Source organism: Balaenoptera musculus, chromosome 6 (genome assembly GCF_009873245.2).
Source record: "Balaenoptera musculus isolate JJ_BM4_2016_0621 chromosome 6, mBalMus1.pri.v3, whole genome shotgun sequence".
Lineage (NCBI taxonomy): Eukaryota > Metazoa > Chordata > Mammalia > Artiodactyla > Balaenopteridae > Balaenoptera > Balaenoptera musculus.
In genome coordinates, this window is record NC_045790.1 from 34006660 (window position 1) to 34021757 (window position 15098).

At 42.9% G+C, this 15098-nt stretch overlaps 1 protein-coding gene across 2 annotated transcripts in view; it reads left to right on the top strand.

The window, feature by feature from the left end:
- Positions 1-381: 381 nt before the first annotated feature.
- The window catches only part of FRMD3 (FERM domain containing 3), a 311279-nt gene continuing 296562 nt past the window's right edge, over positions 382-15098 (top strand). For both annotated transcript variants that reach the window (XM_036856636.1, XM_036856635.1), the window contains exon 1: positions 382-664. In XM_036856636.1, the coding sequence (XP_036712531.1) occupies positions 518-664 (147 nt within the window). In that variant the 5' untranslated portion in view covers positions 382-517. The remainder of the gene's footprint in view (positions 665-15098) is intronic.

Here is a 15098-nt window from a genome sequence, read left to right on the forward strand (position 1 = left end):
AGGGACGTGCGCGACCAGGAGCCAGAGTGATCGCGGCCGGAGAGGGAGGAGGCTGCCGGGCCCAGCCTGACGCAGAGGCGGCGGCGGCGGAGCAGGCCACTGCCGGGGCGCCCCGGCCACCAGCGTTAGCCCTCTCTCCGCCTTCTCCTGCCGCGGCTCCTCGCGAGTGGGAGTGAGTACGTCGCGCGCCAGCCGGGGGTCGCGGGCTCGGGGCATCCTCTGCAAGCGAGCCCGGGCGGAGGGAGGCGCAGGAGCGCGCGCGAGGGGCGGAGGCGGGGAAAGGAGCGGGCGAGGCGGAGGCGAGGGAGCGGAGGGAGGGGAGCGAGGAGAGGGAGGGGCCCGCCTGCCGCGCCCCGGCCGCTCGGCGTGTGTGGCCGCAGGCGCCCGTCGCCGCTGCTGTCCCGGGGCTGAGCCGCGCCCGGGTTTCCAGGACGGTGCGTGAGCGAGTGTGTGTGTCCGCGCGGGCGAGCGCCGCGCCGGCCCGGAGCCTCTCGCTCGCTTCCACGGGCCGCGGTGCATGTTCGCCTCCTGCCACTGTGTGCCGAGAGGCAGGAGGACCATGAAAATGATCCACTTTCGGAGCTCCAGCATCAAATCGCTCAGCCAGGAGATGAAATGCACCATTCGGCTGCTGGACGACTCGGAGATCTCCTGCCACATCCAGGTGCTCGGGCGAGGGAGTGGACTACACGCCGGGCGCAGGACTGGGGGGCCTCTGCGGGTGGGCGTGCGCCGGCAGGGGCGAGGAACCCAGTCGGGGGCCTGCTAGAAAGCCACATTTCTCTTCCTCCGCCCCCTGAGACTGGGAGCCCTACCCAGGGATGGGGGCACTGTCCCCCGCAGGCACCAGGCGCGCGTTTTGCGTTCCCGGGGCCCCTTCCTCTGGCTTACACGCTGCGCTCAAGTCTCGCTGCGCCTAGGCTGGGGGCGCAGGGCAGCTACCTCCTGGGGCACTCTAACCCCTCTGTTCCCTACCCCGTCGGGATATATGAGTTCTGAGAGCCGAGAGGGGTACCTGCATGTCGCCCACTTTTTCCTTCCTCCCTTCCTCCACGTGGAGAAGGCATGCACCAGCCTGGGCTCACTCATTTCTTTCTCTGGCGCCCGGGCTCCGAAGGTGCCCTCAGTCCCAGGGACCTGCTCCCTCTCCCTGCCTCCCCTCTACCGGTGGCCTTTACTTCTCAGCGTGGAGCGGCGGCGAAGTTTGCCGGGAGTGAAGAGAGGCCAGGCAGCCCCGGGCTCCAGCCTTAAGGGATGGGGCGCGCGCTGCGCGGACTGGAGCTACCTCGAAAGGAATCGTGTGAAATCTGAGTGTTTCAGAGAAAAGAAAAGGGCTGTGAGGCCGGCAGGGAGGGAACCTTGCAGGACTTGGGTTCCGGGAAAAAGCGCCCTTTGGGATATTGGTGGACATTTGCTCTCGTCCAAGTTGGAGAAGGCCACAGTTGTTTGGGCGAAGGCAGCTTTGCTGGCAACCCCATCCTCGGGTAGTAAGTGCCTTTGGGCTTGCAGTAGATCTAGTGTGAGCTGCAGCGGGGTGTGTGTGTGTGTGTGTGTTCTTTCAGTGCATGTATATGTAGGCAGGTATGTGTCCTGTCCCAAGACCCACTTGGGACACACAACCTGGAAAGGTCCTGTCAGGGTTCAGCACTATTAGCTTCTGACTTTTAAATCTATTTACTTATTTATCTCTGTGATTTCCTCTTCTCACATACCTGAGTCTTGAAGCTCCAGTACGGAGTGAGCTGTTTTAAAAATACTGGGCACCCTACCCCCGTTCTGGTGAGGGATGAATGGGAGCAGCCTCTCCCAGGGGCAAGAATCTGCCTCTGGGCTGTGTTAACCAAGAATGAATGAATGAATGAATGAATGAATGGTCTTCCCCCTCCCCTTTTTTCTTTTCTTGTGGGAGTTTGTGACATAGGGACTGTGACAACTAATTTGTGAGCTGACAACTGGATAAGTTTCAAGGCAGGAATGTGGTGCCCCATGACCTCCCAGGAAAGTAGGCTCCACTGACTTTTCTGGAGGATCTTGAATTTCATTCTGGGCTAAGCATTGCTGCTAAACTTAATAATAAAAGGATTAGCAGGATAGGCAGTTTTTCTGCTGCCACAGGGTTGCACAGAAACATTTGGCATGTACTGTCTTGTGATTCAGAGAGAGTAGTTTGTGCATTTTGCTTTAAGTCCTAAAGTGGGTATACAAGAACTTTAACCCATATTGAATATGTAGATAATGAAGGGACCAGTGGCAGAGAGTGGGGCTGTTGAGTTCTCCTGGGCTTTCTCAGCCCTCTCTCTGCCCTGTCCTTTCCCACTTGGAGTTGACACCACTGTTTTTTTTTCCCTTTGGGGGAGGAAGTCTTCCTTAGAATAGATAAATAGTCCCCAAAGGACATGTATGCATTGCCTGGTGTTCTGGGAAACAATAAATTGTAGCCAGTCTAATAGCAATTTGGAATGTTAGAGTTTGTATGGCCCAACTGATGCCAAAGAGATTAAAATGCTATGTTCCAAAATGTTGATTTTGGCATTGCTTAAGAAAAGCAAGTGTTTTATTTGGAGGCACATCTGCCCCCAAATGGTGATTATCATTTAACCAATGAAAATGAATTAAAAGATTTTATTTTGATAATTTTGGAACTTATACCTTCCTAGAATATTTCAACCTGGGAATTGATGTTACACTTCTGAGCATAAGGTCACAAAAAAATTTCCATTTGTTTAGGGTGAGGACAAAATGATTTTTTTTTTAAAAAAGAAGCTTTTGGAGTCACCAGTACATGCCCTGGGGAATCCACCTGTCTTTCCTTTCTTGCTTGCCTTTTTCCTCCATTTTAGGGAATCACAAAGTTAAAAGACAGTGTAGATTGTTACACAGATCTTCCCTCTATAACCCACACAAAATGTGAGTTATGGATTTTTTTTTTTTTTGCAAAACAATAGCTTTTAAATATTCTTTTCCAAACTATATAATTTGGGTGGTTATTGACAAAAAAAACCCTTTCAAACAAACAATGTAATGGCTCAGTGTCAGCAGCCTGATAGCCAGTTCCAGTAGGAGATGCCAAGAGTCACTTGCTGTGGCTCTTCATAGGATCTACGATGCTGTCCCATTATGTCATTTGCATGTGAATGTTTAGGTAGAGTGGAAGAGGAATTCCAACCAGATAGGGAGCAAAAGGAGAGTCTAGGGCACCAGACAGAGGCCTGGGGAGGGGAAGGAGTTGCTAAATGTTCCCTATTGGGCTTTTCCAACTGAGCCAACCCTTGAAGTCTAGAGACTGTGGAAGGACATGGCTTAGCTCTCATCTCTTTCATTCAGTCTTGCTGTTTCAAGTAGAACTGAGTCCTAGCCATCTTCCCCATTCCATCCACGTTTTCAGACGCTGGCAGTGTATTCACAACTCCTTCTAATGAGCTTGCCATTTTTAATACTGATTTTTATTGAGTAAAATATAGACTTTTTACATTATTTCTTTGTTAGCAAATCCTGGTAAACATGGTTGCTATTATTGGAATTACCTGGAAATTTGTATTTGTATTTGAATAGAAATCCTGGCACTGTGCCTAGTACACAGTAGGCACTTAGTAATTATTTATAGATGTAGATTGAATAATTTGTCTGGGCTGTTAAATTCATGAGGTTAGGAACTTTTGTTGTGGTGGTTGTTCAAGGAGTCCTCAGTACCTAGAGCAGAACCTGGCATATAGTTGTGTTCAGTAAACACTTGTTGAATGAATGAATGCTACCGGCCCAGTATTTAATGTAGCTCATTACCTGTCAGCATGAGGGTAGCATGACAGCACTGGACTGGGAATCAGGAGATACATGATTTAGTTATGTTACCAACCAGTCGTGTGACACTGAGTGAGTCATTTGACATTTGGAATCAATGTTTCTTGTTTTGTAAAATAAGGGAGTTGGGTTAGAATGGATGGCTCCAGTTTAAAAAGTCTAGTTTAACTATTACCTAGACCAATTACCTTTGAGTAAAACATTGCTGTTGACAGAGTGGTTGTATACACATTATCTCATGTGATTTTCATTCCTATCCTGTTATCTCCGTTTTATTGGTATTATTGTGTTCTTGAGTGTTATCTTAATTTTATAGGTGTAGAAAATGAGGTTCAGAGATGTTAGGCAACTTGAGTCACCTGGCAAGTAAGTAGATTAGAAGCCATGTCATTTGACTCAGAATCCAGAGCCCTTTCTTCTCTGCAGCTGCCTCCTGAGACTTGAGAATTAGGATGCTTTAGGCTGCAAATAAGACAGTAGCCAAGTTGAAGTGGCTTAAATAATAAGGAGGCTTATTATCTTACCTAATGAGAAGTCCAGAGGTAGGGTAGCTTCAGAGTTGTTCAGCAGCTCTGCGTGGACCTAGGTACTTTCCATCTTTCCACTCTGCCACCTCAACACGTCACCTTTGTCATTTATAGTCCTGGTTATAAGGTGGCTGTAGTAGTTCTGAATGTCAGTCAAGTACTAACACATCCACCATATAAGAGGTGGTGTTTCTTCCTGCATTTCTTTTTATCATGGGGGAACACCATTCCTGGAGGCCCCCATCAGTCTTCCCTTCAGATCCTATTGGCCAGGATTAGATCCTATACCCAGGACTTAGCTGCAAAAGAGTCTAGAAACGTGTACATTTGGTATCTGCACCCTTCACTCCCTATAACGGGAGGTGGACTTTGACATCACGGAAGCAATGGAGAGGTGTGTGTACGTGTGCATGTGCCTGTGTGTGTGTAGTAGGGGGCTGGGGAACTGCTGTTGGCTAAGCAAGCAGTAGTGTCTTTCAGAATAGGTCAAACTGAGTTACAATTATTGTTACAATAAAACTGTCAGGAAAGTTTAATAAGATGTTAAGTAAGCCCAGGCTTATTTTAGGCAATCTTTGTATGATCAAATTCCACAACAAGAAAAATTATCGGATAGTCCTTTGTAGTTGGTGTTGTTAAATCAGTTCAGTCCTTACTGAGCAGGTGGGTTCTGGGTAGCTACAAGCCATCTTGTATAGAGCAGGCACCTCTGCTCTTGTTGAAGTGGCAGTATGGCAAAGTGGTTGAGAGCTTATGTTCCCGAGTGCTACTTGCCTGGGTTTGAACCCTGGCTCTACCATTAACTAGCCAGGTGATTTGGGCAAGTCACTTTGCCTCTTTAGGTCTCAGTTTCCTCATCTGTAAAATGGGGATAATAATGGCACAACCTCATGGGCTTGTTGTTAACAATTAAATGTGGGATATATGCTGAGCGCTTAGTACCTAGTCCATTGTAAGAGCTGAAAAAATATTGATGGTTGTCTTACTATTATGTGAAGGTATATTGGATTTAATCCTAAGTAGTGGGAAGGCTTTGGCTTGGAATCTGATGTCTTTAAGACCAAACTCCATTACTTTTTGATTGTGCAAGACCTTAAGCGAGTCACTGGGCCTCCTGTTTTTTAATCTGTGAAATGGGCATAATAATTCCTCAATTGCCAGTCTCCATTGGGTTGTTGAGGTGATGTCTATAAAAGCATGTTGCAAATGTTAAAACATCACCCAAATGTAGAATACTATTCTAATTAATTCAGTTGAAAAAAAAAGAGAGAGTAGTTTACTGCATCCTGATTTTCTTATCTTCTGGAACAGGAATTGGATGGTCACATGCAAACATACATATGTGCTAAATATCAGGCCCCATGATGATCCTGCTGGTGAAATTCAAGCTAGGTGCAGCTGACAGCCACACATTTTCTGCTAGTAAGGACAATCCAACACTTTTCTCTATCAGACTCATTGAGAATGCCATTCAGAGTGCAGTGAAGATCAGACACAAAAGGAATAGGAGAGACAGTTTGTTAAATACTGTGGTCTAGCTCTGACGTGTTTAGGCCTAGATTACATGGGCCAGCTCTTTGTATTAAGTATATTCTGACAAAAAAAGTAATGTTATTTCAATGGCCTGCTAAGATCTTATCTCTTGATGTCCTCAAAGCAAAGGCAAAGTGTATTGACTGTGGGGAGAATGCAGTACTGTTAGCACCACATCATTTGGACAGTATATCAGCTGGGTGCTTTTAACTAACAAATTCTAATTCAAACTGGCTTTAGCACTAAGGATGTTTACTGGATCACATGTCCAGAAGTGCTGATTTAAGTAAGGACCTAATTCAAGGACTATCCTGCCTTTTTGTGAGGCTTTATCCTCAGACTGATAGTGAAATGGTTATAGCAGTTCCAATTCTCACATTTTCACTGGACACCCTCCAGAAGAAGAGAAAAACCACTTCCCACTCAGCATTCCAAGCAAAAGTCCTGCAGTCATTCTGATCAGACCTCCTGGGTCGCATGCCCACCCTGAGCACAGTGAGTGTAATCAATAGAAGGGAACGTGCTGATTAGCTTAAGGTGACCAGAACCTGACCCTGGGACTCAGAGTGGAATCAGCTTCCTTCCTGGTGGTGGTCTGCATGGGGGAGAGGTCAGTGCCTAGAAATCAGGGCTCTCCTCCGAAGGGGGAGGGGGGAGGGCTGCTAGGAAGTTAACCATACTAGATTCTTTGTCTGTCTGGGTCAGTGATTCTCAAAGTGTGTTCTGGGGACCCCCGGGAGTCCCTGAGATCCTTGCAGGGGGTCTATGAGGTTCAAACTATTTTCAAAATAATAATAAGATGTTGTTTGCCTCTTCTGGGTGAAAGAGTTTTATCAAGGTATAATTTACATACCATAAAATTCACCCATTTAAAGTGTACAATTTTAAGATCTTCACAGAGTTGTGCAACCATTACCACAAGCACTTTTGGAACATTTTCATCATCCCCAAAAGAAACCCTATGCTCTTTAGTAGTCACACTCCCCTTTCCCCCTAAACGTCCTAGCCCTAGGTAACCACTAATCTAACTTCTGTCTCTAGAGATTTGTCTATTGTGGCCATTTGATAAAAATGAAATCATACAATGATCTTTTGTGTCTGGCTTCTTTCAGTTAGCATAATGTTTGCAAGGTTCATCCATGTTGTAGCATGTATCAGTATTTCTTCACTTTTAATTGCTGAATAATATTCTATTGTATGGATAGATCACAGTTTATCAGTTTATCCGTTGATGAAAATTTGGGTTGTTTCCACTTTTTGGCTATTATGAAGAACGTTGCAGTGCATATTCCTGTAAAATTCGCCATTTCTTTTCGGTATACACCTGGGAGTGAAATTACTGTGTCATATGTTTAGTAACTCTGTTTAATCTTTTGAATTGAACAGTTTGCCAAACTGTTCTCCCAAGCAGCTGCACCATTTTACATTTCCACCAGCAGTGTATAAGGGTTTCAATTTCTCCACAGTCTTGCCAACACTTGTTACTATCTATTTGATTATAGCTATCTTAGTGGATGTGAAGTGATATCTTATTGTGGTTTTGATTTGCATTTCCTTGTTGCTAATGATGTTGAGCATCATTTCATGTGCTAATTGGCCATTTGTATATCTTCTTTGGAGAACTGTCTGTTTGGATCCTTTGCCCATTTAAAAGTTGAATTGTCTCTTTATTATTGAGTTCTTTTTTTTTTTTTTTAAACTTTGGGTTTATTTATTTATTTATGGCTGTGTTGGGTCTTCGTTTCTGTTCGAGGGCTTTCTCCAGTTGCGGCAAGTGGGGGCCACTCTTCACCGCGGTGCGCAGGCCTCTCATCACCGCGGCCTTGTTGTGGAGTACAGGCTCCAGACGCGCAGGCCCAGCAATTGTGGCTCACGGGCCTAGTTGCTCCGCGGCATGCAGGATCCTCCCAGACCAGAGCTCGAACCCGTGTCCCCTGCACTGGCAGGCAGATCCTCAACCACTGTGCCACCAGGGAAGCCCTATTATTGAGTTCTAATAATTCTTTATATATTCTGGATACAGACTCCTTATTTAATAAATGATTTAAAGGTTTTTTTTCCCCATTCTTAGGGTTGTCTTTTTACTCCGATGGTGTCAACATTTTAAAAATTTTGATAAGTCCAATTTATCTATTTTTTCTTTTGTTGTTTCTGATTTTTGTGTCATAGCTAACTAACTATTGCCTAAACCAAGGTCATGAGATTTATACCTGTGTTTCCTTCGAACAGTTTTATAGTTTTAGCTCTTACATTTAGGTCTTTGATTCATTATTTTATTGATATGTGATCACATACCATAAAATTTCACCATTTTAAACTGTAAAATTCAGTAGATTTAGTATATTCACAAAGTTGTACAACGATCACCACTAATTCCAGAACATTTTCATCATCCCCCAAATAAAACTGTACCCACTAATTGGCCCCATCTGGGACTTCCCTGGTGGTCCAGTGGCTAAGACTGTGCACTCCCAATGCAGGGGCCCCAGGTTCCATCCCTGGTCAGGGAACTAGATCCCACATGCGCAACTAAGAGTTCGCATGCCGCAAAAAAAAAAAAAAAAAAGATCCCACATGCCGCAACTAAAGATCCTGCATGCTGCTACTGAAGATACTGCATTTTGCAATGAAGATCCCGCCTGCTGCAACTAAGACCCAGCATAGCCAAATAAATAAATAAATATTTTAAAAAAATAGTCCCCATCTGATCCATTTTGAATTAATTTTTGTATATGGTGTGAGGTAGGGGTTGAACTTGTTTTTTTTGCATGTGGATATCCAGTTGTCCCAGCACCATTTGTTGAAAAAACTATTTTTGTATTTGTCACCCTTGTTGAGATGTTGATTTGCCTTTTCCACTCTCATTCTCTCATAAGTATACAGCAGAGTTTTCCAGAGGCTGCATGATATGTGATATTGCAACACATTGACTATGGAAGCAGATGTGAGAATCCAGCTGTCTTCTGTTAAGCCAGACAGTAAAGATATTTACAAAAATGTAAAAAGCACTACTTTTCTCACTAAATTAGTCTTTATTTTGTAAGATAAAGTTGTTTTTCATAAAAGTATGCTATTTATGTTAATGTGCAATGGGTTTATTATTTTTTTTAAATGAATCAGTGATTGAATATTTAAAAAATTATCAGCAAATATTGAGATATACAACCCAAATAAACAAAAGTTCTATAGATCATCAATAGTGTAAGGGAGTTTTCAGGCCAAAAAGCTCATGAATTGCTGGTTTTGGTGACTATCAATTTACTGAACTTCCTGAAAATTTTTTAAAAAACCCTAAGTAAAACAAAATAGAACTCCCATGCATCTTGGGTCTCCAAGATTGCAAGTTACAAGTACTTGAAATGATGTCAATTAAATAAAAAACCCAGTTGTACATGGAAAATGTGTATATGTATATTTGGAATTCTTAGTATCAACGATATACCTGTGTGTGTGCATGTGTGCATGCATGTGTGTGTGTATGTGTGTGTGTGTGCATTGCAATATTAAGAGTAGACGATCAAGGGCACGCTCTGCTGTCCTAAGCATTTCCCAATTGCACTTGCTCTCCAGCTGAATCTCAATTTTTTTCAACTCTAATAATTAGGTAAAGCCTTGTCTTACTTTGAGACCCCTCTTTTGATTATGGAAAATGTACAGCAACAGTGCATTAACATGTAAACTGCTTGAATCAGGCCCATCTGTCACTGAATTCTTAAGTTGTTACTTCTTTTTCTGAGTAGGCATTTTGGGAACTCAAAAACGTGGGATAGGGAGGGTGGGAGGGAGACGCAAGAGGGAGGAGATATGGGGATATATGTATATGTATAGCTGATTCACTTTGTTATAAAGCAGAAACTAACACACCATTGTAAAGCAATTATACTGCAATAAAGATGTTAAAAAGCAAAACATGGCAGGAAGAGAAATATCGGAATTTGTCCCACGGAGAATCTAGTATGAGATTCACATGCGTGAGTGATAGGCATTCAATAGCTAACAGGGTTCTCTCTCAGTTCCCACTTTGTGTGGGGAAGGATTCAAGTTGGTCCTCCTATGAAATAGCAGAGAGCCAAATGTGGAGTCCAGAGATGGGGAAAAATGGGATTATGATCAGGAGCCATTAGGGCAGGTTTTGCAACTGAGGTTTGAACTTAATTCAGGCTAAAAGGAGTTGGCGTTCAGCTCTTGGGAGGGATGTATAAATGCTTTTCATTCTCTGACATTCATGTGGATCTTCTGTTCTGTTGTTAAAATGCACATTCTGATTCAGAAGGTCCTGAGGAGTGCCCTGAAATTCTGCATATCTAATAGGCTTCCAGATAATGCTGCTGCTGCTGTTCTGTGAACCACACTTGGAATAGCAAGGCGTTAGTGAAATTTATCTGTTTCATAATAACATTCTTAATTTCCTTGAGTGTGGGGCTTTTTGGCCTTTGTCTCCCTTGATAACACCTCACCTGGCACATTTCCCTCAGTAGAGGTTCAGTGAATGAGTGAGTGAATGAATAAAGAAATCCATCCAGGTGTATCTATCACTGATAGACTGAAGTGCTGATTAGATATTGATGCTGCAGATGAAACGATTTCTTTTGACTCCCCACCCCAGCCAAATCAAGAGGTTGTTTTCCAAACAGGATTTCCTGTGATGGCCAATCTGATGAAGGGTTGGACATCCGTGAGAGCGCATGGGGGCCCAGGATTAATGAGAGAATTCTTGTCCCTCTGGGCCACACTTCCCACTCTTGCTTTCCTGTATCCTGGACCCTGGTGGCATTGTGGAGGAACTCTGGCAACTTCTTGGCACAAACAAATCATTGTGTATAAGCCAGCAGTGCCTGGAAATTCCCAGAGGCTTAGGGGACCCAGCTGTTCTCACTTTCAGAAGTGACCTCGGGGGACAGTGACCCCAGAGGACAGTGAAAAATACATTTGAGGTGTAACATAAGCTCTGGAGCTGTTTGTCTGGTGACTTTCCCTGAAGGTGCATGAGGGAAGTGAGAGGATCACTTTGGAAAAACATGAAGTTAATTCTAAAGGGAAAGAACATTTGTATAGATCAAGCAATTGTGTTTTTCAAAAGTGAATTAGTAAAGTTTTTTGAAATAACATCAATCTTATTCAGTAAACATTTAAAAAATATCTTCTACATGCCAAGCACAGAGCTGGGAACTAGAGATAAAAAGAAAATAAAATCAGACATCAAGAGGCTGATAGTCATTTGGAGGCAGAGAAACACGATCATGATTCAAGGACAAAATGACAGATATATGTGGGTGGAGGACCAAGAGGAGGCATCTGTGTCAGACTGAGACATCAATCAGTACCTCTGGTGTAGATGAATCTTGATTAATAATTAAAGGACAAGTGGAAATCAATTCTTTGACGGAGGGAAAAAGGCATTCCAAACACGGTGAGCCCTTGCTTGGTGTAAAGCCATGGCCATGAAACAGCATGATTGGACATAGAAATGAAGGAAGAGAGAATCTGGGATTAGTCCCAGGTGGTTGGTTTCAGTGACAGGGGTCATGGTGATACCAATCCAGTACTGGCCACAAATTTTGGGGACCCACTGGAAAATGAAAATATGGGGCTCCCTGTTAAAAATTATTAAGAATTTCAAGATCACAAGAACAGACCATTAAACCAAGTGTGGGATCCTTCTCAGCATGGATCCCACACCAGTGAAACTGACCCTGAGAAGACAGAATAAAGGAGAAGCAGGTTAGGGGAGAAGATGATGAGCCTGGGCATGTTGACCTCGTGGTGCCTGTAGGGAATCTGAGTGGAGAATTACTGGTAGCCAGTTGGAAATAAGGAATGAAAGTGAGCAGAGACGTCTGGCATGGAGACACAGATAAGAGAGTCCTTAGTATTCATGCAAGTGGTGGTAGAAACCATGTGGTGTGAATGAAACTATTATGATGGGTCTTCCTTTTTTGTCTTTCTGCTTGGGGAATCCTTGTAGATCAAACCAATGGAGTTTGAGCTCTGGAATTCTTTCCAAGAGCACTTAATCATTTTCCCTTAGTCTGGCAATTCCCACCTGAACGAGAGCTTCTCCATTTTCTTCTGCAAGAAAAAAAGACAGCCAACTCAGAGTTCTCAGTGGAAAGGCACTTTCCTTCTCTTAATTCTCATTTTCTAGCTTGGAATAACCGATGAAAAAAAGTCCTCTCCCAGCTATAAGGCTCTGAGTTACAAAGCATAGGATTTTCACTCTAGGGAAGTTACCCTTTGAAACAGTGTCATGAACATTAAATAGATAATACATTTTAAAATCCTATCAACGTGGTGTAAAATTGATGTCAACATGTCATATGAGGAGCAACTTTGCAAGTTATGCTGCAATAATTTATCTTTTTAAAATATTTACTTACATCTCAGATATCCCCAATGGCAAATTTTGTTTTCTATTTAGTTTCCAGGAGATTATTGTGAATGTTGATTAAAATAAATTCAAGTTCTGTAAAATCCCTCAAAGAAATAATTTAATATTAGTAACATAATGACCTGGATCTTAGATGTACAACAGAGCTTTGTCTGAATATATCTATTATTATGCTAAGGTTTTTTTTTTTTTTTTAATGAAATCTTCTTTATTCATTTATTTATTTTTAGCTGTGTTGGGTCTTCGTTTCTGTGCAGGGCTTTCTCTAGTTGTGGCGAGCGGGGGCCACTCTTCATCGCGGTGCGCGGGCCTCTCACTGTCGCGGCCTCTCTTGTTGCGGAGCACACGCTCCAGACGCGCAGGCTCAGTAATTGTGGCTCACGGGCCTAGCTGCTCTGCGGCATGTGGGATCTTCCCAGACCAGGGCTCGAACCCGTGTCCCCTGCATTGGCAGGCAGACTCTCAACCACTGTGCCACCAGGGAAGCCCCTATGCTAAGGTTTGAAATATGATTATTCTGTAGCAGGGGAAGCAATTAGCATATTAACAGATTACAGTTTGGTTTATTACCTCTCACCTCAGAAGCATAATTTGTTGCTTTAAGGCACTAGGCCTTGATGGTGAATGTTAGTCTGGAAAGGATTGACTGAATCAGGGTCTTCATGTGCAAACTGTGAAAATTCAAGTGCAATATCATTTACTAATGGATTGGTAATAAAATTAAGCAATCTTAAAATAAATCAGTAACTAATTAGCTTTATTAATAGAAGAGAGGACAAAAGCCTATTCAGTAAGTTGGCTAATAATTCTTCCTTGATGTTACTAACCGATGTTATTTTTTGGGCTGGTCTATACGCATATGACTGCCCATTGTTCTGAAAATAATGCTAGTCTCTGTGATCTTCATCCATATGTAGGTGTCATCTACAATGTTATGATGGTGGGAATTTATTGGTTCTTTGTTTAGCAGCATCCTTTCTTTCTGCTCATATGCCTCTTGATATCCTTGAGTAGTATGCTCATAAAGTGTATTAGCTAGTTGATTAAATTGAGATCCAGAGGTGTGATTTGCCTGAAGTTGCCTATTTAGCAAAATTAGGGTGGGGTATGGTGTCTTGGGTTATTGATTTGCTCCTACTAAATACTAAATACTACCCTTCTTTTGTTTTTGAATCTTTCTTGGCAGTCTAAATGATGTAATTCTTTTCCACTGACAACTGTTAATAGCACAAGGAAAAAACCTCACACTGACCACATTTCTGGGTAAAGAAAGCATGTTGATGTCTTAGAACTGTCATCTAAGGACACAATTTTAGTTCTTCTCTACTTTCTTTAGTCAATATATGGCTCAATGTACTTCCAAATGAAAATTGACATCAATTGATCAGGTAATTATGAATTGGCATCTAACATTGCTAGATAATTGAAAGATACCTTCCCTTTCCCTTTACATGTTTGGCATGGTACCAAGCAATACGTTGCTTGTATTTTGAAATTTCAAAGTAACTTTCAAAAAATTACAAAGGAAAAAAAGAGGAAGGATGATGTCATAGAATTGTCTATCTATCCTCTGTGGTAATTTACCTTGTAGTTTTCAGATTGACTCAGGAAGTCAAATTCTTAGCAATCCCAGGCCATGGTATTTAGAAGACTGCTAGAAAAATATGAAAGTAAAGTTTTTTGGTTAGGCACTAGTTACATCCTGGTCAGGCTCTCTTTGTTTTGAAGGCTTAGGTAGAAGAGTAATAAAATCTCTGGAGTCAATGGTGGAAAAAACACTTCATACCACCTGGAGCCTTGTCAAGGGTAACTTCACCTCTTATGTTCCCAAACCTCAAGGGAGATGTATTTCTGCTGAAGGATCATGGCGGTGGGGGGCAGGGCACCTTGAATGACACATTTTGTCTCCACATTTGGAGACATAGTTTCTCCACCAGGTGTAGATGGCACCTTCTTGGTTCAGTGCTGATTAAAAGAAAAAAAGGAGGAAAAGTTGTACAGTAATTCAAGGGCAGCCGTGAAGTCTGAGTTTGCAGCGCCAGCAGCAGTGTGGTAATTTGAGAATAGCAAATTAGAAGAACAAAGCAGATTTTAATCATATGCCACAGACAGGAAGGTGGTTTAGGTTTATCTCCAAATTGTCCCTCCATTAGAGAAAGGGAGGTTTTTAATGCTCTAATCCGGTATTTATTGTTAAAGATTTCTTTGTTTCTTTCCCCCAGCCTTTCTTTACTACACTCACTGGGTGGGAAATGCCAGTCTCTTTTCCCATCCATGTACTCAGCAGTTGTTAAATATGAAACATTTTCTTGATGTTATTGGAAATGGAGGGAGGGGCACAGATTTTGAGATTTGAGATTCAAGATCTTTACCTTTAGGAGATTTTTGTCTGAAGGCACAATTGTCCCCTCCCATCGTTTCCATCCACCCATCCACCGATCCATCCATTCATCTGTCAACCCAGCCACCCGCTCCTCCACTCATCCATCCAACAGACATTTGCTGAGCATCTCTCTTAAGGACCAGTCTGGGTACCAGAGATAAAAAGATAAGTAAGAATATGGTCCTTTCCAGTCTGGTAGAAAAGACAGACACATAGATTCAAAGTGATACTATTACATTTGAAGAACACTAAGGTATTATTGGAGCACGTAGAGAAACCGAGGTATCAACTGGGGGAAGGTGTAACCCTCCTTTAATCTCTAATCACTCTCTTCCAAAGCCACTACTCCTCCAAAGGATATTCTTTGAAATGGATCACTGATATTTTCTTACTCCCATTTAAATGTGAATAAGAGCGTCTTTAAGAACTTTGCTCTTTGTCTTGCAAATATCTCAGCAAAAATTGTACC